The 25,272-nt window shown below is 30.3% G+C and overlaps 1 protein-coding gene across 1 annotated transcript; it reads right to left on the bottom strand.

Annotated features, from left to right (window-relative positions):
• Positions 1-22,301: 22,301 nt before the first annotated feature.
• On the bottom strand, positions 22,302-24,755 carry LOC132733871 (uncharacterized). The gene has a single exon (XM_060720596.1). It carries the CDS (start codon positions 24,198-24,200, stop codon positions 23,574-23,576), a length of 627 nt encoding a protein of 208 aa, XP_060576579.1. The 5' UTR covers positions 24,201-24,755; the 3' UTR covers positions 22,302-23,573.
• Positions 24,756-25,272: the final 517 nt, after the last annotated feature.

Genomic DNA, 25,272 nt, shown 5'->3' on the forward strand with positions numbered 1-25,272 from the left:
TAATAAATTTTGTGTCGGATGACAAATGATGAAAGAACATGCCGATACTTTTGCCTAAGTCGATGGCCATACAGTACTAGTTCTCCCTCCAAATTCTACCAGACATTAAAATCATTCCAAATCATTTCAAACTGAGACACATAATGTACAGTATTATTGAATATTGTAAGCTTTTGTTATGAATATTTACTCTTTAACTTGTTCAGTTTTTAATAAAGAGCGGTTCGAATTTAAATACATTTTGTATCGGTAAAAGCAAACAATTGAGTATGAAAATAGAAACCATTACTTCATTCTGTCTCATCAACCCACACAGGTAAACTCTCTGTCTGATCACTTTAAAACATTAAATTCCTGGGTAGAAAGTAACAAAAGTTAAAACAAATTGATTGAAAATAATTCAACTTATCCAATATGATAACAACTGAAGAATGGGTGATTTTTCTTCTTCTTCCTATTTGTATTGTCTCCGATTAGGTAATTACATGTACACGGTTTCATATAAAGTTATTTAGATAATTTAAACGATTTTTATTTTAACAATTGCATGAATAATTGACCAAAGTGTTATCTGGTGAACTTCTCTTTAAGTATTTATCATTGCCTTCAGTAGATATAAATATTTGTCATTGCCTTCAGTAGATATAAATATTTGTCATTGCCTTCAGTAGATATAAATATTTGTCATTGCCTTCAGTAGATATAAATATTTGTCATTGCCTTCAGTAGATATAAGTATTTATCATTGCCTTCAGTAGATATAAATATTTATCATTGCCTTCAGTAGATATAAGTATTTATCATTGCCTTCAGTAGATATAAATATTTGTCATTGCCTTCAGTAGATATAAATATTTATCATTGCCTTCAGTAGATATAAATATTTGTCATTGCCTTCAGTAGATATAAATATTTATCATTGCCTTCAGTAGATATAAATATTTGTCATTGCCTTCAGTAGATATAAGTATTTGTCATTGCCTTCAGTAGATATAAATATTTGTCATTGCCTTCAGTAGATATAAATATTTATCATTGCCTTCAGTAGATATAAATATTTGTCATTGCCTTCAGTAGATATAAATATTTGTCATTGCCTTCAGTAGATATAAATATTTGTTTGTAACTGTCAGTTTAATTCAGTCTTTCTTTCTTCTTTTCGTTTAATTTATATTTTTGTTAATTTTAAGGTAATTATCGATTTGTATTTTCACATGTTATGTTAAGATAAATGTATGTTTCTTATTGTAATTATGGAAGGACTAATGAGTAATTGATACAACATATATTCATGAATGAGTTTTGGTTTCATAAGATATCACTATCTGATAGCACTTCTAAACTAGATAAAAGAAGAAAATGTGTAAAATCTCTTAACTTTTACAATATCTAAGGAAATATTTGAATTTAAATTAAATTAAATTTCTACTCAAAAAGTTTAGTTTGTTTGACTTGTTACTAAATGATAACCGAAGTGTCCATTTACTACAATATTAATGTATAAATAAACCTATGGCTGTTAAACTTTGATTGATTTTAGTTACAGTAAACTATGCAAACATGACTTTCCCTTTTGTTTTTATATAAATCTATAACATAAACTTGGTTGAATAAAATTGCCACCCCCACATGGAGCAGTTATCAAAAATATTTGCACTCAAAGACCCATAATGTACCAAAAATTTTTTTATTTCTCAATCTCCCCCCCCCCCCTCTTTTTGTCCTATTGTAGATTTTTTTAATGCCTTTTGCTTCTGTAGCATTCCGGAAAGTAGTACAGATATAGTGATTTTGGTATTCTGTATGGAATTTAAAATAAGGCTTGGTTTATATTTTGCTACTTTTATGATAAATAATTTCAAATTCAGCGCTATTTTCTTCAGGTTGTAAGCATCTTACATGCTCTAAAATCATTATCTATATGTAATGAATGTCTGTTATAAAAGGAAAATATATTCCTTTTAAAGTACTTATTTAAATTTAGAAAACATGCTGATGTTAATAACATTTATATCTGATAACACGTTCGCGTGATACTCGCGTGGAATTGAAGACGCCTAGATAAGAAAAGTGACAAATCAAATACTTTCGATTTGTATATCCATCTATGATACATATTCAAGTGTCTACCAGTTTTAATAAATACACGTTGAGGTGAAGTGTCAAATGAATATTTACTTACTTACTTAGGCCTGTCGTTCCGGAAGGAACATAGGCCATCCACGACGGACCTCCATCTCACTCGGTTCTGGGCTGCTCTGGTGACATCGTGCCAGGACATGTTGTTGGCTTTCAGCTCAGACTCGGTGTCACGTCTCCAGGAGTTCTTTGGACGTCCCCTCTTTCTCTTCCCCTGTGGGTTCCAAAGAAGGGCCTGGCGTGTGATTCTGGTTGGAGGCTTTCTGAGCGTGTGCCCAATCCAGCGCCACTTCCTCTGTCTGGTCAGGACATCCAAAGGCTGTTGGCAAGTTCTTCTCCACAGATCTTCATTCGATATCTTCTCAGGCCATCTGATCTTGAGTATGCGCCTAAGGCATGTGTTTTGGAATGTCTGTACTCTCTGGATGGAAGCTTTGGTCATTCTCCAGGTCTCTGAGCCATACAATAACACGGACTTGACCTTGGAGTTGAATATCCGTATTTTGGTGGAGGTACGGATTTCCTTTGAGGCCCAGATGTTTTTTAGCATGATAAAGGCAGCTCTGGCTTTGCCAATTCTTGACTTGATGTCCTCGTCAGTGCCCCCTTGTTGGTCTACCACACTCCCCAGGTAGGTGAAGGACTCAACCTCTTTGATCGGCTCACCGTCCACTGTGATAGGAGCCTGTGCAGTGGTGTTGATTTTCATCAACTCTGTTTTCTTACGGTTGATGTTGAGACCAGTGTCTGCCGCTGTTGTAGCCAGGAGAGTAGTCTTTTCTCGCATTTGTCTACGGTTGTGTGACAGTAGGGCAAGGTCGTCTGCGAAATCGAGGTCATCGAGTTGCGTCAGCAGTGTCCACTGTATGCCGTTGTTCCTGCCTGTTGTGGTGGTCTTCATGATCCAGTCTATGGCTAGGAGGAAAAGGAATGGAGACAGCAAACAACCCTGGCGAACCCCTGTCTTGACCTCGAATTGTTCCGACATCTGGCCAGCATGGGACACTCTACATGACATCCCTTGGTAGGTGTTTGTAGGTGAATATTAAGCAAAAAGAATTTTCAAGATTTACTTCAAATCGATGATGCTACAAGTTTCTGATCCTCGGCATTGTTGATTCCAATACATTTGGTGTAGTGTATCAATACATTTAGTGTAGTGTATCAATACATTTAGTGTAGTGTATCAATACATTTAGTGTAGTGTATCAATACTGTTTTAAGGCAGTTGTACTCTACAATGTCTCTCGTGCACAGAGTCTGCAATTTTCCCTTTCTTTTTTGTTTTCCTCCCTTTTTGGGGATATCCCATTTCAAGATTTTTATGTTTGTTTTAAAAAATCAAAGTTTTAATCAAGGTATAGTCTGTTGGAAGTCGGGTGAAGTTTTTCACGTGGTCAATTGGTCAATTGGGACAAGAATAATTTAGACCTTTGATTAAGTTGACATTTAAGCTAAAAAAGAAATTTGTAGAATATTTTATTATCTGCGAAAATATAAATAAAAATATTCCATCTATTTGTAGCTTCTATTAACAGCATTTTGTACAAATCATGTTAATTTAGAAGGCAAAATATTCATAAATGATATAAGGGAATAAAATAAACATATTCCAAATTGATATTAATTGTGAGACATGATGAGTATATTGGAGCATAAACTGACAACTGAGACATTCAAAAGATGTCCACTTCATATAATGACCTTTATATTGGCCTTAAAAATTGACGATTATTCCATTGGTTATCAAATGATGTATATACCGTAAGTTAAAGATAGAACAAAAGGGATTTTATCATTATTGTAAATATTAGCTGTATCACATTGTTTTACTGATATAGTATTGAACATTCAATAAGTGATTTGATAAGCTTGTTTCATAACTGCTTGGTCAAATAGTTTCAAGTGACCGTATTTTATTGTGATCAAGGTATGTGTTATATAAAAACAACGAATTTTGTTCTTGAAATCTTAATATTAAATCCAAAATTGTACTGCATAAGTTATTTGTCTTCGTTAAGTATATTTCTAAGAAATGTTATTTAAATAAATCGGAAAGTTATATTGAAGATGTAAAATGTTACTGTAATTCTATTTTAAATCTTCATTTCCTTATACATGTATATTACCCCAATCTTACTGTTGATACTGTCTAAAAAATGAAAACTTACGTTACATAGCAACATACTTGACAGAAAACCACAGTGATAGAAACCACTTTATTTTCCTCCTGTAAACGACAACTGTTTGCATATTTCTTAAGAACTTAAAAGCTTTATTCAGCAGACAACATGATGGTGCTCTTCTACCCGGAAGTCTTCGGCAATTAAAGGTGATTTATTACATGTTCCTGAAGAGAAAAACAAGATGCCACATTCATAAAATATTGTATATATTGATTAACATTCAATAATTGTACCGTAAGAAACAATTTTGTTTACAAAACTGAATAAAGTTCATTCAAAACAAGAACAGAGGCTAGTCAAGTTTGTGATTGCATCGATTCAGTGACAATAAATATTAAAACTAAAAAACAGTTTTGTTTATACTAAAAGAATATCTTCAATTCTCAACAAACGTGTGATTACGGACATAAATATGGCAGTTGTAAATAAGATAAATATCGCCAGTATATCACAGTAATTATAAAACGAAATTAATAGTTTGACTATGATATTCTCCTGAAGTTTTGTTAAAGAAAAGCCAATGTTAAACAATAAAGACTCTAACATTTTACAACATACATTGCACGACTAATAAGAATACATAACTATCAAAATAAATCATCATTATTACTATCATGGTAATATTTGCATTATATTATCTTCTTATAAATGAAATATTGAAAATTATTGATATTTCCAATTTTTCCAACATTGCTATAGAAACTACTAAATTAACCATCAAATCATTATTTTATACAATAAGAAATATTTTTAAAGAAACTGATGATGAATGCAAGGACAAGAATAAAATACATATAAAATGTGGCACGTATAGAAAACTAAGACTCGGTCAAACAGCCTGACATGTTTACAAAACAAGAAATACGTATGAAGTAACATAAGTTTCAGTTGTACTGTTTGTATTATCTGTAGGTACATTTACGAGATGACTGTCCAAATATTTTATCTTAAAAGATATTAGATATTATCATGAGGGGCTTTTACTGTAACATACAAACAAAATCTTAATGCCAAGACAGGGCAATTCAATTTTAATTGCTCTTAGTACTCCACAATGTAAACATAACTTTCCTTTTTGTTTTCATAAAAATTAATAACATTGTACATAGTTTGGCGAAATGAAGTGACCCCCGCATAGATCAAGATGCTATAAAATTTGCACTATAAGTATTCTTTCAAGTGAAAGTACTTTAAAGGTAAAATTGTACGTGCTCAGAGTTTGTTTATATAAATAACCTATAAAAGGCCATCGGGTACTCGCACATGTTCAGTTTTCCGTGTTTTGACCAATCGCGTTATTCTATTCTGAAGTGTTTTCTTATCACTTTATTGCTTAAAAGTCCGTAATTTACCAATACTTAAATGCTGAATCATCCAACTGACATCCGACTAAAATAGAATGTATTAATCTCAGATCAAAGTGTCAAATAAAATGAAATCATTTACATACCAACGTATGTACAGATCTGAATTCTTTTTTAGAAAAAAAAAACACCCTAAAACGAAACAAAACGAAAATCAACAACAACAAAAAAACAACAACAAAAAACACAAAAAAACAAAACAAAAACAAGAGAACAAGCAAGTGTTCATACCTATTGTATAGTTAATCGTAATACTGTAATGTTCAAATACAAAATAGTGGTAAGTCATTAAAGAAAGGCAACTTGAAAAGGTTGCATGTTTTCTCGTAATCTGTCGGAAAGCTACTGACACAAGCCAAATTCAACTCAGTAACATAGTCAAGGTTATATGGCGATTACTGGTGGAGGAAGACCTCAGGTGCCTCTCCGAGCAGTATTTGAGGAACGAGCAGGCATCTGCGTAACAACCGACCTTCCTTACGCTAGCTGGATAGCTTCCTTTAATGTGAGTTACATAAAAAATCTAAAGGTCCTATAGCGGCATTCCAGCCTATAGCGATGAAGGGTAACTGGTTTTAAGTCAACGTCCACAGAAGAACCCTTCCCTTCTCTCCCCATTTAACTGTTCACCAAGCTAATGCTTTTTTAAATGTTCTTTTATCTATTTATTATTAGTAATTTATAGTAATATTTCGTTTGCCTTTTGCAAACTTTAAATAGATATTTAGACAATTATTCGACTCGAAGTATAAGTACATTATTTATAGCTTTAATTGATATGGTTTGTTCCTACAAAATATCAAACACTGGATTTCTATATGCAATGTTTTATAAATAATTCGTATAACTAATAGCCAGCCAAACTTCCTCACAAATTCTGCTACATGTAGTATTTTCTCCGATTTCTCGATTTCTAGGGTACAAATAAAAAATGGATAGCTTCAATATAAAAGCAAAACTTTACTCAAATACACCAAATTGTTTCCCATTCAAAACTTTTCCAATTAAAGGCCACTGAAAGCCATAAAATGAAAGAAATCTCAAAAATGCCTTTATCTAAATAAATATATGCCTTTATCTAAATTACAATATCCGTTTATCAGCCTAACCTTGACATTGACCTTGTGATGGGACGTCAACATTAGGTTTGTTGTAGAAATGATTTATTACCGCTAGTTAAAGATCCAACAAACACATATAATCATGTACGGTAAATATTAGAAACATTACTCTGTTCGTAAATTAATACCCATGCTGATAGTATAAAATTTATCATATGGTGTGTGATAAGATTGTTTCATAACTGCTTAATCAAACAGTTTCAAGAGCTTGTATATTTCTTTTGATTTGCAAGATGCCGATATTTTTGCTATCATTTTAAGAAAAAAATGTTTAAATATTACTGTTGAAACAGCTGTTTCCTTATCACTTAAATTGTTAGAATATAATTTAAAATGTTTGCTGATCTAAATCTTAAATGTAGTGATGTTCTGTTCATTTTCAAATGTTCTGTTTAATAAGTTTTGTAATTAAATTATAACGTTTTACACCATTTCCATGACGACACCTAGAGTCTACTCGAAAAAACAAACAACATAAAGCGACAAAAATACAACGAACTTTCGTATTCTAATGTAACAATTTTTATTATGTTTAATCAGAAAGATTTATTTCTTTACTATAAATTTCTATGTAATGACTCATTTTTTTTTTCTTTTTTGTTTCATATTGCAATCCATTAAAAAGTAAATACAAATGCAGCGCTCTATTCAGGTTTAAGTGTACTCTTATTCAATGGCGTCAAAAAGTCTTAAAAGACATATTGTGACATCAGGCGGTCTTGCATTTTAATAAATTGACAAACTCACTTCAGTTCATGCCACAATTTGTCGATATCAACGGCTGTCAAAGTCCATAGACAGTCAATATCTTCATTGTGCACCTTTCAAACAGGCAGTACTTCAAATTTTATTTTTGAATGTAATTATTGAAATATAAATAGAGAAACGTTTTTTTTTACATTTCATTGATTCATTTGTTCTTTTCAATTATATTAAATGTCATTTTTATGATCAAGTTTTTCATATGAGAGTGATTTTTCTCCTCAAAAAAGAACTACCACATGTTCCATAAAAATACTTTACATATTTTACAAAAATACAAGTGTTTCTCCCCCCCCCCACCCCCAACCCCCTTTATTTAAACATTTTCTGTGGATATTTAGATGTACGAGGGGGTTATCCAAAAACGCGTATTCTATTTCTTATTTTGATAAATATGCCGAATTTTACTGCCCCCTTTCCACGTTTCTTGAAATGATATTTGTAATAATAATGAATTAAACATAAATGCTTAATATACAGAAAAAAACAACATTTTAATGACTAAACATCAAATTAAAGCAATCTGTAATTCTCACATTTCGAGTCAAAAAAGGAGAAAATATTGACCAAAAAATCAAACTTGGAAAAACATTTAAAAAATCAAGCCTACTTTTGCAAAAGAGAAAGATAATTTTCATTTGAATTTTATTAAACATTACCATTGTTTCTATACCCGAAAATCTACAAATATTACAAATATTGTCTGCTTATTAAGATCCATAACAAGAGATGATCCATTGGTTGCTAGGGATAAATTGATTATCATTCAGTAACGTAAAAAAATCTGGAAACAAAGTGATCCCTCGGAAGTATTAATCACAACAAAATTACATAAGAATTGCAGACTCGGTTTGATTGAGTCTGTACATGAGGTAGACTAGTTTTGTTGAGTAACTGTAACAAAAAAACAAATACATGTACAATATAAATTATTTAAGGAAGTGAGGGAAATGCAGATGTTCTGTTATTTATCAAAAAAATCTCGTTTGTTTCATGTTTCTCATAAACACAGAAACGATGGCACTTGAGTTCCTTTCCTTCCAGCAGAAAGAACACCTTAAACCTACTGCCCACATAACGATATACGGAAAACATCAAATGCACGACACTATATTATGATGATAATGTAAAAACTGATCTATGTCATCATGAGCATAATCGCATTTAAATCAACACAGCACTATTTTCGTTGAGCCGACAGTCCAGCATTGTAACTCTAGCAGTCCTATTATTATCATATAAGTACATGAAAACAATATAAAACAAGGAACTTAGCGCCGGATACTTCCTTTTTAAGCTTGTTTTTAAACATATAAATAGGGTTTTTTTATTGTTTTTCACGTAATGTTGTAAAAATTATTTTTACGATTTAGTGACATGTAACATCAAATTTAATATATATTTGCCATTTTTTATCCTCGTGTATATAAGCCTTTAATATAAGCAGATCTTCTTACTTCACACATATTTGATAAAGCAATAAAATACATATAAACATACAATCAAAAATCTTCGTTTTAGTTTTAATGATTTACGTATACTTACAGTTGAACACCTGTTTCAAAAATGTAACGGTTTTTTCTTGTTAGTTTAGAATTACCTGAGAGATATGAAAAAAATATTCAAATTTAAAAAATGGAGAAAAGAAGTTGCAATCAAATGTATGTGAAAATGCAATACTTTTTCCAATATACTCTTAGCTATTAATGAAGGTCTTGAAATACGTGTTGATAAAAGTAAGGGTTTTAACAAGGTGTGACAGAAGGAACTTTCATAAATTCAACATGCAGGCAATTGAGGACATATATTTACATTGGTTTCTAGTTACTAGTACTTATTGATAGACAGCATTTACCTTGGTTTCTAGTTACTAGTACTTATTGATAGACAGCATTTACCTTGGTTTTCTAGTTACTAGTACTTATTGATAGACAACATTTACCTTGGTTTTCTAGTTACTAGTACTTATTGATAGACAGCATTTACCTTGGTTTTTCTAGTTACTAGTACTTATTGATAGACAGCATTTACCTTGGTTTCTAGTTACTAGTACTTATTGATAGACAGCATTTACCTTGGTTTTCTAGTTACTAGTACTTATTGATAGACAGCATTTACCTTGGTTTCTAGTTACTAGTACTTATTGATAGACAACATTTACCTTGGTTTCTAGTTACAAGTACTTATTGATAGACAACATTTACCTTGGTTTTCTAGTTACTAGTACTTATTGATAGACAACATTTACCTTGGTTTCTAGTTACTAGTACTTATTGATAGACAGCATTTACCTTGGTTTCTAGTTACTAGTACTTATTGATAGACAGCATTTACCTTGGTTTTCTAGTTACTAGTACTTATTGATAGACAGCATTTACCTTGGTTTCTAGTTACTAGTACTTATTGATAGACAGCATTTACCTTGGTTTCTAGTTACTAGTACTTATTGATAGACAACATTTACCTTGGTTTCTAGTTACTAGTACTTATTGATAGACAACATTTATCTTGGTTTTCTAGTTACTAGTACTTATTGATAGACAGCATTTACCTTGGTTTCTAGTTACTAGTACTTATTGATAGACAGCATTTACCTTGGTCTCTAGTTACTAGTACTTATTGATAGACAACATTTACCTTGGTTTTCTAGTTACTAGTACTTATTGATAGACAGCATTTACCTTGGTTTTCTAGTTACTAGTACTTATTGATAGACAGCATTTACCTTGGTTTTCTAGTTACTAGTACTTATTGATAGACAGCATTTACCTTGGTTTCTAGTTACTAGTACTTATTGATAGACAGCATTTACCTTGGTTTTCTAGTTACTAGTACTTATTGATAGACAGCATTTACCTTGGTTTCTAGTTACTAGTACTTATTGATAGACAGCATTTACCTTGGTTTCTAGTTACTAGTACTTATTGATAGACAACATTTACCTTGGTTTCTAGTTACTAGTACTTATTGATAGACAACATTTATCTTGGTTTTCTAGTTACTAGTACTTATTGATAGACAGCATTTACCTTGGTTTCTAGTTACTAGTACTTATTGATAGACAGCATTTACCTTGGTTTCTAGTTACTAGTACTTATTGATAGACAACATTTACCTTGGTTTTCTAGTTACTAGTACTTATTGATAGACAGCATTTACCTTGGTTTTCTAGTTACTAGTACTTATTGATAGACAGCATTTACCTTGGTTTTCTAGTTACTAGTACTTATTGATAGACAGCATTTACCTTGGTTTTCTAGTTACTAGTACTTATTGATAGACAACATTTACCTTGGTTTCTAGTTACTAGTACTTATTGATAGACGACATTTACCTTGGTTTTCTAGTTACTAGTACTTATTGATAGACAGCATTTACCTTGGTTTTCTAGTGACTAGTACTTATTGATAGAAAGCATTTACCTTGGTTTCTAGTTACTAGTACTTATTGATAGACAACATTTACCTTGGTTTCTAGTTACTAGTACTTATTGATAGACAACATTTACCTTGGTTTCTAGTTACTAGTACTTATTGATAGACAACATTTACCTTGGTTTCTAGTTACTAGTACTTATTGATAGACAACATTTACCTTGGTTTCTAGTTACTAGTACTTATTGATAGACAACATTTACCTTGGTTTCTAGTTACTAGTACTTATTGATAGACAACATTTACCTTGGTTTCTAGTTACTAGTACTTATTGATAGACAACATTTACCTTGGTTTCTAGTTACTAGTACTTATTGATAGACAACATTTACCTTGGTTTCTAGTTACTAGTACTTATTGATAGACAACATTTACCTTGGTTTCTAGTTACTAGTACTTATTGATAGACAACATTTACCTTGGTTTCTAGTTACTAGTACTTATTGAAAGACAGCACCCAATTGTATAGGCCATACATAGTTATGCTTTTTGTTGTAAATTTATAATCAACTTGAAGAAGAACTTTATAAATGTTGATATCTTTCGTTCTAATCAATCTACACAGTGTATACAACTGAATGTAAACATATCATGTATTGTGTGTATTCTAGAATAAGATTTGCTTTTATGATTCTTAGGATACTTGTCAAAGTATATTAACAATAACTGAAGTAATACGTAGAAACATATTTTATATCGTTAAAACATGAAACAGTATTTCAAATCTGGACTACGAGGCGAAACTTGATTAAATGTTTGTCCGGTGGTATAATCAGTGATGTCTAAAAATGGGATATAACTATTTCTATGTAACACGATCTTCAACTCCGATAAATAAATTGTCTAAATTGTTCTAAAAAAATCAATGAATGTGATATTTAGAAGTGATTTACCTTTATGAAGATGCAGGAAATGTATAAACATATCTACCAATAAAAGTTCGTAAATTGACATCGTATATATAATTTTCGTTGCATAACATTTAGATCATGGACAACAATTTTTTTTTACAGAACACTATAAGAGCAGTGATGTATTATAAAATATAAATTTCTAAAATAATTTCTTCCTTGTATAACACAAGTAAATCACGACGGATATTTATGATCACTTGAAACTATTTGATTAAACAGTTATGAAACAAGCTTATCAAATGACCTATAACAGAGTTAATACTTGATCAAAGTGAATATTAATTTATGAACTGTCTAATATTGATATTTCAAGGGGAACCTTGTGAAGGAACATCCGTATCTTCAAAAGACATACGTGACAGCTCTTTCGTGTTATGTGTATGTTTGGTGTTTTGTTGGTGGGACGTCAGCTCAAATTGGAACACTGTTTTTTTTCCTTTTTTTTGTATCTGAAACGTTAATACATATGTATAAGGGGGAACTAATAAATTACTCTTGGTACGTTTAATTACCACACATATTTGACCCTTTAACCCTATAGGTTTAAGACAATACGTGTACAGAATTCATTTATGAACGTCAGTATACTCAAGAAATATGTCTTTGTGTCACTCGTTGATAAGAACGTATTTTAATTTTTTTTCCAATTATTCTTTTGCGTCTCTAAAAGTTAATGAAACTGATTTTTTACAGATCAGACATAAACATTATTTAAGATAATGTAATATATATATTATATTCATAAATAAACTCTATATAATACGGTCTCTCTAGAAGGTACTTAAAGTACATTGTATATAATTATATAATTGATGTTCGATCTATGCGGGGGGTCTCCGTAAAGTGTCCAAACTTTGTTTAAATGTAATGGATTTTTATAAAAACAAAAGTAAATGAATGTTTACATAATGAACAACTAAAAGCAATCACAGTTACACGACTGCAGATTTATTAATGGATTTTCACTGGAGTAAAATAACACTTCTGATAATGGTTATTTTACAAGTCAAACAAATTGATTCATTTTATAGTCACTTCGTTAATGTTTTCACTTTTTTATTCAAATATTTGAGTTTTCATATTGATATGAGACTTTCAATAATTGATTCAATACATGCATGTGTGTGTTGTATAAGCTTGGCTTTCATAATTAGTAAAAAAATTCAAATTTCTTTTAAATGTATTTTGATATTGTTTTTGCAGTTATATTAGTCAACATACATATATTTGGTATGATATAAGTCCGCCTGTTTCTTTTTGTTAATGATTTTATTCAGTCTAATTTGTAGTGCTATACATATGCATGTGATTTTATAAACAAACATTTTTCATAGGACAAATATGGGTTCCAAATAGACAAACCCCACTTGGAGAGTCAACTGGGGCCTATCTGGGTCCCGTATAGACAGCTCATATACAAACATATTTAAAACAATTATTTTGTCGTTTAATGCACAACTTTTACTTATTAAATGTGTTTATAGAATGTAAATAAGTTTTGCAAAACTAAATAAATAAATAAAAAAAACATTTATTGACTACAGTTGGGCTCGAACTCATGATTGTTATTGTTGTAGTAATTCCTGATATAGAACCTACTGAACATAGATATACTATTATTATGGTTCCATTTTATTAAATTTACAATTACATTGAACCAGCGGATACATTTAAACATGATTTGACTCTTTTACTATTGCTATCAGGTCACAGTCCATTTCTATAAATTATGCTATCATTTCAATTTGGCTTAACAACACGATTAATAAAATCATGTAAAAAATTGAAATCATTTCTAATTTATTTTTTCCATTTTAATTTTGATCTTTATCTGAAAGCTATGTAACTACTGTTATTTTATCAGAAAATATAGATATATTTATAAACGCATCTTTTTAATATGGTCTTACCAACATGTTACCCATATGGGGCCAATATTCACTTTCCCAGGTACAGCCGTTATGGTTTGTCAATAAAGGACCTGTATGGATAAAAATATGGGAATGCTTCACTGAACCCGTCAACTATATGGGTAAATCCAAAGAATTCCATATGGGTCCAATATAGTCATACCCATATCGGTTTTCCCGGTTGTAATCCATATGGACCCATATTGACCGTTTATGGTCTTGCTCTAAGATAACCGATAGCCGACACTTACAGATAGGTTGCTGTGTTATTTATTTAATTTTTGACGTCTCATTAAAACTTTATCTAAGTGTTGAGCGTTAATCAATAAATTCTTTATTCATGAATGAACCATATCATTCCCTGCGGTCTGGAGACCGCAGGGTATTGATACGCGTTTAACTTTTGAGGCATGGAGGAGCACATGACCTGTTTTCGGTACATGGAGGAGCATGTGATCTGTAAACCGTACATGATTGGTTAATTGACCTTTTCGAAAACCTGGCTAAATACCGTTTGCCGGTACGTTAAGGATAATCCTCTAGGGAATAAGTCAGAATTACACCTAATTAAGAACAAAAAATACTATTACGTGATATTTTTAATTTCCTATAATTATGTTACCGTTTAAGGTGGAAAAAGTTGAATGATGATTTTGAAAATTATCAATGTTTATTTAATATGTATCTCAAAATGTTACAAACAATAAATTGTTTATACTGAAAATCTACAAAATTAAAATATTCGTAGTGGCATCTGCAATAATAAATAGAGATATTTTCTGCGAAAACTTGTGTGTTTACTTTATTTTTTATTTTTATTTTTTGCTCGGAATTATTCATTAAATGGTAGGCCTATTTAATCTTTTTTTTAAAAAGAAATAATTGTTTTATGTTCGACCTTCTCCGGTCATCAACGGTCACCAGTTTCCAAAGACCTTCTTCTATATTAATCGATTATTGTCAACTATATTCCTGATACAAACGTTTATTTATCCCCCCCCCCCCCAAACAATGTTGAAAATAGTTAAATGAAATATCTTTATATCATAAAAAATGTTCCCCGCAGGAAACCATTTTACTTGTCTTGTACTTGTATCCATTATTTAAAAAGGGAAAGGTGTCACTGTAGATAACGCTGCTCAACTTCCTCTTGATACGGCAAATAACCAAGTTCATGAAAGATAAAAAAAAAAACGTCCTTAAACCGGAAGACCTTGACCCATTACAAAGCTCTTGGAAAATCATCATTCTCTATAGAAAAAAGCAAGTGGGGTATGTTTTCATGTTTTAAAATAACTGTCTTTCCGGTAAAACACTTATATGTAAACATTTGTCGGGCATTTAATGATCATATAAATTGTAAAAGTAAAAACCTTAATAGCAACCTGTTTTATATCCGAAAGACATTTTGTCCGCTTGACTCAGTATGAATGGAAATATGTGAAAGATATTTCTTGCAAGAATAGAATTTATGATATTGATTAATAGTCAGTAAGAAACAGTTTTGTTTACAATAACGACGCTTCCATCTAAACTTAAGTAACAAATAAGATACATTGATTGAAGGAAATGAGAAAATTACTGATGTGATGTAATTTTATCAAAACATCTTATTTGTTTTCTTTTCCAACATAGAAACGACGACAATCGCAAAAATACTATTATTGTGTGTACCATGTAACTTTGACGACACAATGCTGCCATTATGCCCTATAATAATGATGATGATGATGATGCTGCTGCTGCTGCTGCTGATGATGATGATGATGCTGCTGCTGCTGCTGCTGCTGCTGCTGCTGCTGCTGATGATGATGATGATGATGATGATGATGATGATGCTGATGATGCTTCTGCTGATGATGCTGCTGCTGCTGGTGATGATGATGATGATGATGATGATAAAATATTATTATTTTTAATCATGCTTATTGTATGACAATATAACAATGACGATCATCATCATTTATATTATTTGCATCACCATCATGGTATTGGTACCTAGATTAATTGATACGAAAGTTGAAAAAGAAGAAGAAGAAGATGACGATGATGATAACTTTATTTACAGAAGGTAACATATTATACAGATTTGCAACACCGTAATTACAACATGGCCTTGTAAAAAATCATTTCAATCAAAGAAAATATAACATGCTATAGAAATCACAGTGTGTTAAGATGTATACTTAAACAAATACATAACATTCATACAATTCATTTTATCAATAATTGTCATTTCATCATTTCGAATCTTCGAACTAAGACAGATACCCATGATTAGAAAACATTATATAGTCAGAATAAAAAATGTACTAATTCGACTTAAAAACATAACGATCATACTTTGTAAATATAATAAACACGAACCGTGCTAAATTTGATATAATAAGTGTTTCTTAAAGCTGTTTTTTTAAAAATATTTACGATTAAGTTTTTGTTCTTATAGTCAGTGCTATGGAATTCCAAATTAACATGGCGTTGTATTGGAACGTGTCATGAAAATAATTAGTATGTGGTTTGTAAGAAGAAACGAAATTTCTGTGAGATTTTGAACTTGATGCTTGATGATGATGATGATATTGTGATAATTATGTTAAACTAGCGTTTCTAGCCTTATTAAATACTTTGTTAGGAAAGTGTTATTAAAATAACGTTGAATATTCCAATTTAATTTTTCTAATACAAAAAATATATATCTCTCGTAGTTATAGGTTTCTATACATGTATATACGATTAATTAACCTACAAGGTAGGTGTTTATATTTGTTTTAGGAAATATAGATGAACACTTTACAAAGTATTAGACCAATCGCAGGTGTCGTACAATTTTCGTCATACTTCGGTAAAACTCATAGCCTCAAGTACTTCACTAATAATTGTAGTAGATTTATTTACTTCACATATACTTGATATAGTAATAAAACAGATATAAAATTGCAAACTAAAGCGTTCTTATTAGGCCATAGTTTTATAGATTATTAAGTTCTGATTCACCTTTTAACTTTTTCTAAATTAAAAACATAAAAAGACATGTTATTAAATGTTTAAATTATCAATAAGAAAAACTCATTATCAAATATATATGATGAAAGCATTTTTGAACTTATAACTTCTTTATAATCGAAAGTATTGATTATAGATTATTTTGTTTAACTGATTTGTATTATTGTGGATAAATGCTTTTAATCTACAGTAAGATGTGAAAATCCAAACACATAAAAATGTAGATTTGTAATATCTAGATAAATCTCTGTCTTAAATATGTGTCAGATTAACAACAACTTTAAAAAATCTCCATGGTACGAGAAAAATATTTCACATTTTTAGACATTGTGTCAAAGTCAAATCTTGCTATAAATTTCAATTATAAGGTTTTTCTTTTAACTTAACAGACAATGAGATTAAAATCTTAAAAAATAACCGGTTTAAGTTCTTAATAGAATGGTATTTTAATTATATTGTGACAATAAGAGTAAAGAAGAGAATAATTAGTTGAAAAGAAAACGTGCAAAGATAATACATGCGTCATTTAAGAGCTATATTAAGTAACAAAGTAAATCATATCAGCATTTGTTCGGTTCACTTCCTATACCAATCTAAATAAATCATTTTTCATTCTCAAATGTTTAGTACTGACAACTATGGAAACTGCAAACAGCAACATAGCGAATGACTAAAGAATAAATGAGTTCATATTAATACATTTGTGTTTGTAAAATTTATGATAACCTTATTGAGACGCCTTGATACCCCAAAAATTGTAATGAAAATTGCATATTTATTATTTGTTTGTGTTTTTCTTTTAAAAGAAAAGCGAAACATTTCTAACGCCCCAACGCCAATAGCAGTATTCATTTATCAGCAAATAGCGTTTCTAACATATTAGGCATTTAGGTCTTGCATTTGATTTAACAATATGTTATTGGTACGAAACATTTCTAAAGCCCCCCTCCCCCTGACATCGGTTTAAGGTATCATATCTCCTTTCTGAAGAGTATTAATTTTCAGTAAGGAAACAAAGTTTACCTCTCATCATGTTTTAAATTTACTACCCTTTTTTCTTATTCGTGTCTGGTCTGATTGATCCTTGTATATAATCAGGGTCTTCATTGTTTTTACAATACCCTAATTGGATTTAACGATATGTTAGTTATATTCTTATTTATAGTGGTATTTGGTATAAACTAATGCAATATAATTTTTCTTCTAAATTTATAACTATGTTAAAGTCTATGTATAACTCTGTGAAAATTTGTGTAAGGGTGCGAGGTAATGTTACTGATTATTTTGATAGTTATATGGGCGTTAAGCAAGGCGAAACATTGTCTCCCTTGCTTTTTATACTGTTTATAAATGACATGGAAAGGTATATTGCTGATAATAGTGCTGATACAATAACTTTAGAAGAATTGCAAATATTTATGCTCATGTTCGCAGATGATACTGTGTTGTTTTCATATTCGTCTAATGGCTTGCAAATATTATTGAATAAATTAAAGTCATATTGTTTAAAGTGGAATGTCACTGTAAATACTACAAAAACAGTTGCTATGATTTTTAAATTAGGAAGTAGGTTTGAGCAAGTTGATTTATATTATGATGATATAAGTTAAATGTTGTTAGTAAATTTTGTTATTTAGGTGTAGTTTTGACAGGAAATGGTAAATTTTATAATGCTCAGAAAGCTTTATCAGAACAAGCACTTCGTGCCATATTTACATTGAACTCCTTATTTGATGTTGTACCACTTGGTGTTAACGAGAAGATTAAACTATTTGATTCAATGATTTTTACCAATATTAAATTATGGATGCGAAATATGGGATTTCATAAGGCCCTTGATATTGAGAGGTATATATTAAATTTTGTAAACAATTATTATGTGTAAGGTCTCAAACTACAAATATAGCTGTTCTTGGTGAACTGGGTAAAGTTCCATTAGATGTTGTTCGTAAAGGGAGAATATTGAAATATTGGTATAGAATTTTGAACTCCCAAGATACATTGATATATACATGTTTCATCAATCAAGTTAATACTAATACATTGGATCTTGGGCTTCGGGTGTGAAAAATCTGCTTGACGAACTAGGTTTTAGTTATTTATGGAATGATATGTCTGTCACTAGAGTTCAAATAGATAAAGTTGTTGAGAGATTATATGATCAATATTATCAAGTTTTTTATAGTAAGTTAGATAATATGCCTAAACTAAGTACATATAAGAAAATTAAAACAAAAATATGTCAGGAAAAGTATTTATCTTGTGTTGTTAATAATAATCATCGTATTGCTTTATCAAGATTACGCTGTTCAGCGCATAAATTAGCTATTGAGGAAGGTAGATTTCGAAATATAGAACGTTGTAATAGAAAATGTGTGTATTGTAATATGAAGGTAGTAGAAGATGAATATCACTTTGTATTGGTCTGTCCGTTTTATAGAGATGAAAGAAAAGAATGCCTTCCAAAATATTATTGTAATTGGCCATCTTTACAAAAATTTAAAGGATTGTTAGCTTCAAATCAAACAAGTATTCTGTGTAAACTTGCAAAATTTATTTATATAGCAAATAAGAAACGTACCGGATGATATACTTTATTTAGAAATATGTGTTAGTTACATATGTCAATGATCATGTATTTGTATTTTACAATGTAGCCACGTGAAACTAATTGATCTCATACATTGGCCTTTTTATAACAAGAAAAAAAAAATGACAACATTATATGGCACTGAATTCACGTGCAAAATCAAACTAACATGTACGTATATCATGCATATGACAGTAAAGTATCCACCCATCGACAATCAACACGATAATTTAGGTCAGTGTATCAAATCAATTTTCATGTTATTTTTGGTCTTGTGTTTTTTTTTTTTTTTTTTTTCGTTACTGTTTATGTTTTATATAAACATTGTGTGGGATATATGTCGATATAATGATACTACAATATACACATGATATTGATATATTAATGTTAATATATGTTGATATAAATAATACTACTAATATACACATGATATAGATGTATTAATACTCATGCTCTTCTCATGTTGTATGTAACCGCCGCAATTGAATGTATGGCGATGAACATGTTTATGTTTATATGCTAATAAAATAATTGAATTGAATTGAATTCTTATTTATAAATATAATTAATCAAATGACATCAACAAATAAAGGTATATCTAAACACCTTTTTCCTCTTTTTTTCAAACATTGAGTATGTACACACAGATTCAGTTTAGCTCAATGGAATTATCAAAATAAAATACATAACTTTTAATTCTAAATGAACAGCTGGCGTTTCATAAATAAATACATACTACATGTATATAATTAGACAAACCAATCTTCTTGATTACAATCTTTTTGTATAGTTCTTGTGAACTTTGGTATCTGTCAAATATCCTGTTTTAATTATTTCTTATGTCAAACTTTCAAATACTTGCTAGCCACGACAATTTTATAACAATCAAAGAGATATTTGGTAATTGAGAAAAAAGTATTTTGTGGTTTTCAACTAAATGATAATATTATTAATGAACTATAGAAACTAGTCTATAGAACTATGTTTTGTATACAAACAATTAAGATAGTATAGAAAATCCATTGTTAGACTATCTTAATTTTACAGACACAGGGAAATAAAAAAACTGAAGCCTGCACTTTACTTAGTAACAGACCAAGGGTTATTGGTAGATAAAAACAACGAAGCAACAGAAAGATAGCAGGAAGCGGAAGAACATCATCGTTAAAAATGGAAAGGGAAGAAACAAAGCTTGAAATGAGCAGAAACGAAACGACAAGAAATGTTAGAGGTATAGGAGCAAAAATAAAAAAGATAAACGTGTAAAGGCGAGGCAAACGACAAAACGATAAACATAAAAAGCCTTAATAGAAAGACAAATTGTCATTTAAAAATGTCAGTTTTATATAAAAAAGGTTTATTTTTAGCATTTACTTTGTACTTTTATAGTACTACAAAAATATATAAACTTGAAAAGTTTTACGATATTTCACAAGATTGCAATCGGATGTTTTACTTAAAACACTAAAAACATTGTTCGTATTCGAGTTTTAAGATCAATAATTTCGAAAATTGACTACAGATGCTCAAAGGGAAAAGATCAAAGATTGAAGAGGTTTTTTTCTTAAACTAAAATGAAGAAATGTTTTATCCTTCTCAATAGTTGATAGAATTAAGAGCGAATTTATTATATGCCTTCATTATGTATAAAAACAGATAAATCATTTAGTTGAAGCTATTATTACGTCAATGTTTTTAATAGGACAAGGTGTAAAGTATGTATTTATCTAATTCAAGTCTTTATAAAAACGTACATTAAGCGATTTTAAATGGAAATTAAAACTTTTCACTTTAAGGCTAAACCCGGTTTAAATAAAAGTTAAATTGTAAAGACATTTTGGATGAATACGTTTAACTTGCTTTTTAAAAATTAAAGAACTTATGAAATACTTGAAGTTTTTAATTTTGTAAAAAATAGGATTACGTTTGTTTCGTTTTGTCAATATTTGATAAAGGGATTAGAATGCTTGTTAGTAGGCAAATGTATTTATATTTGTGCATTTCTGTTTAACTAAAAGTGAGCCCTAAGATTGCAATAGTCTTTTAAATTAGCTTTATGCTATATTTCTAATTAATACATATAAAGAAGATTGCTTTACATTTCTATGTGTGTGCCCTAAACGAGAAAACAATGAACGAGACTAATAATGGAGTTTTGAAGGGGGATCGGAGGTTATGAAGCCTGCAGAATCACAGATAAGTTGTCAAAAGACAAATTTAAAAGCAGGCAACATATCCATTTGTAATTTTAAATGACTTTTAAACAAAGTAAAATGTCCTTATTCCAACTACAGTAGAACGAATACTAACGATGAATTGATATGTCATTGACACTTTTTGCTTTATTCTTCTGTTTTGTACATTTATTGTCTTATATAATTATAATGTTGTATATTAAGGAATAAATCTCGAAGTGAAATCTTGAGAAAATGCATGTGGTATTTTAAATTCCCTTTGCATGTTTGCCGATAAAATGGAACCAATGGCAGTTTATCTTTTACCGAACGGCTATATCGTGACCATTTTTATAAGAAATGTTCTTTATGTTATAGGTTAAATTCGTTTTCATCTATAAAGCATGTAAATAAGGTATCTAAACATCTAAACTACGGGGTTGTGGGAAATATAACTCAAGACTCTTACATGTCTTGTCTGTCGTTGTCATCACAGAATCAGATGCCTTTTTAAACATGTTTTAGTTTTAAGTCATATCATTTTCTTTATACATAATAAAAATTTCAATCAAATATAATAAGTACATTAAGAATGACCGGGTAATCTAAAATATTAAATATTCTAGTTTGAAGGACTGCTTTCAGTATTTTTAAGGACAAGAACACTAAATAAATGAAATAAAATAAAAAAACACAAAAAAATATTCATTGTCGTTTCTTTAATTTCTTAAATTTTTATCATAAAATATAAAATAAATAATGTAATATGTATACCATAAAAACCATTTAATGGTAGAAAATGCATCAAGAAACGATCTGTCATTTCATGAACGTATGATTTACAGTGAATTAATTACTATATACATGTACAAATCAACTTTTTACCTCCAGTTTTTTATGAAATAACGAAAGGCAATTATCTATAATCTATAACTATGAAGCATCATCAAACGATTAACCCCTAACATCTAGAGAATGTACAGTACAAAAGCATGAAATATATTTTGAAAAAAAAAGTTATCCAAACTTACAATTAAACCTATTGAAAAAATAAAATGTTTACTCTTTTATTCCTTATATTTACTAAAGCTTTCACTGTGGTAATCCATAGCAACAAGGTAATTTTTGATGTCGTAAAAATCGCTCCTTCTGTCAATTATGAAGTTATAAATTGGTTTTCAAACGAAGAAAGTGACAACGAACTGATACTCTTTGAACAGTGGAACGTTAGTTTTCACATTTATATATTTGCCGATATTTTTTAATTAGTATAAATAGAGATATTTTAGTACAAATCACGTACGCAAGTTAAAATCTATTCATCTGAACACGTACAGAATGCCCCGGTCGATTTATTTTAAATCTAGACTTAAGAGTTAATAATGAATGGAATTTAATTTAATGACATCTAAAAAAATATTCTAAATGAAATTGAGAGAAAGTCAATAATGGTGGACATTTGAATACATCCTACTATTTCTAAATATTAAAATTGCACTTCAATTGCTAAAGAATGACCCAATTGAAAAAAATGAACTGAAATGATTATGCTCAAAAATAATTTACATAAAAAGATTTAACTGTCATTATATTATTATGAATAAAAATGACAGGTTGTTTCACAAAATGATTACATCTTTTAATAGCTCATGTCGAAAAAATCAGTTTGCATCGCGCGAAATATAAACGTAACAAACAAAGTGTACATGCACAAACAAAACATAACATTTGTGAATGGAAGCACGGAATTTATATATACATGAAATCCGCTGTCACTCTTCTATAAATGTCATATTGATGTATTTTCTAAACAAAGTGTCTTTTAAATGTCAACGTTCTGTTAGCACCATATCTCACATTTACAAATTTATATAAATGCAAGCTATTACCCTCCTTCTCTCCGACCATCCGTGGTCCCAGTATCTTTGGTTTTAAAGCAACCTATACAAAGTTTTGTATATAGCGGTATTGCACTTCTATCTGGTAGAGCCATTTGAGAGTAAAAAACTTTTATAGTCATTTGATGTTTTAAATTGTTTTTTGGCAGGTCGCAAGTAGCGACAGTCCTCGAGGTCTTCCCAGTCTTCGTCCCGTGTTGGTGGCGGTATACACGGTGGTCCGGAATAATCCCGTAACATTAAAGGACGAGGTGTCAGTGTGTAAACCGGTGGTAACATTATTGGCGGCAGTTTCAACGGTCTTTCTCGTTTCACGCCATCCTTTGGTCGGTCTTGTTTCTCTGTTTCTTCGGGTTTCAAACTTGGAAGTCCTTGTTCAGATTCGTCCTTTTCGTCGTCTTTCTTTTCATTATCATCATTAAGTCGGTCAAATGATATCAATGTCCCGACATCGCCGTTTTGAAACAAAATATTTGCCTGAAGAGTTCTTTCACTTGAAGATTTCTGTAGTTTGTGCAAAGCTTTATTGTCTATTGTGCCGTCCACGGATAATATCCTTTTCAAAAGTTTCATTCTGAATTCGTTTGGAGGAATAAACACTGGCGACTGAGTGGGTTTTCTCGGTGAAAAGTTGTCGTCTGCGTGAGATCCTCGTGCCTTATCACTTCCTATCGGCGGGACTCGAGATAGTGTTTGGGTAGCCATCTTAGCTGTCCGATTTTTGCGTACTTGACAGAGTACTGATTGTTTATTTATCGATGATGACCCAAACTATAGGCTAGTTATCTATAGATGGTTTGTGGTACGTGTCCCTGATAAAACGTTTCAAGCAGTTTATGAACAATCCAGAAGTAGATATTACGCCACTGTGACTGATAACAGAGTACTGTACCTCTTTATACCTGGAGATAATAGATGAGTTCTGTCCTAGTCAGGTTACGCTGCAATTTAAATTGAAATTCTTCCTCTCAATGTGTCCACAATAGTTTTAAAATTAATTCATCCACTTCATCTAACACAACTTTCCAATTAGAGTCGATCTTTATGAAAATTGTTTATGCTAACACATTTCCCAATAAAACAGCAACAGTTTCATATAACTCAAGCATTCAATCACTAAATTATTTTCACTTCTTTAAATATAGTCAATAATGTTATTCAAATCAACATCAATAATGTTGTATGACAATTATTTTGAATTATATTAAAAAATGTTCTTCTCTGTTAAGCGGCTAAGTGTCGTCTGCTATATCGCGCTATTTGCGTCAGTATTTATACTACTCCGCGTTATATAGGCGGTTAACGTTTCAAGTGCCAGCGATATCACTTAATGTCAATACAATCAACTCCATTGATACATACAATAAATAAGTTTTAAAAATAACCATTTTTGCATTTTATTGTGTATCGATTTACTGTTTTCAAGTTTATAGAATTTCAAATTTTCATCAATAATTAGAAACAGTCGCGTGACTGAATTATTTTACTTTATTTAAAAAAGATACATGAACGTTAATATTGCGTATTAATTTCATAATTTTACAATAACAATTTGTTTTTAAGTTTTTAGGGCAAAAAAAAATCAAATCTTTTATTGTCAAATGTACAATTTGTACAGTATGTGGACAGATTTAAATCCAAAGGTAACGAACACATTACTGGGCAAATGAATGAAACAAAATACTATTTTGATTTATAATATATTTCAGAATTAAACTTTTTTTCATTATGTATTTTACAATAAAAAGATCTGAAGATGCATTTAGATGAGTGGTGA

This window comes from Ruditapes philippinarum, unplaced genomic scaffold (genome assembly GCF_026571515.1).
Source record: "Ruditapes philippinarum isolate M1 unplaced genomic scaffold, ASM2657151v2 ctg105_1_1_1_1, whole genome shotgun sequence".
NCBI classification, from domain to species: Eukaryota; Metazoa; Mollusca; class Bivalvia; order Venerida; family Veneridae; genus Ruditapes; species Ruditapes philippinarum.

Bases quoted from the DNA above. Each gene is read 5' to 3' on its own strand.
- LOC132733871 (XM_060720596.1), bottom strand. From the start codon at position 24,200: ATGGCTACCCAAACACTATCTCGAGTCCCGCCGATAGGAAGTGATAAG.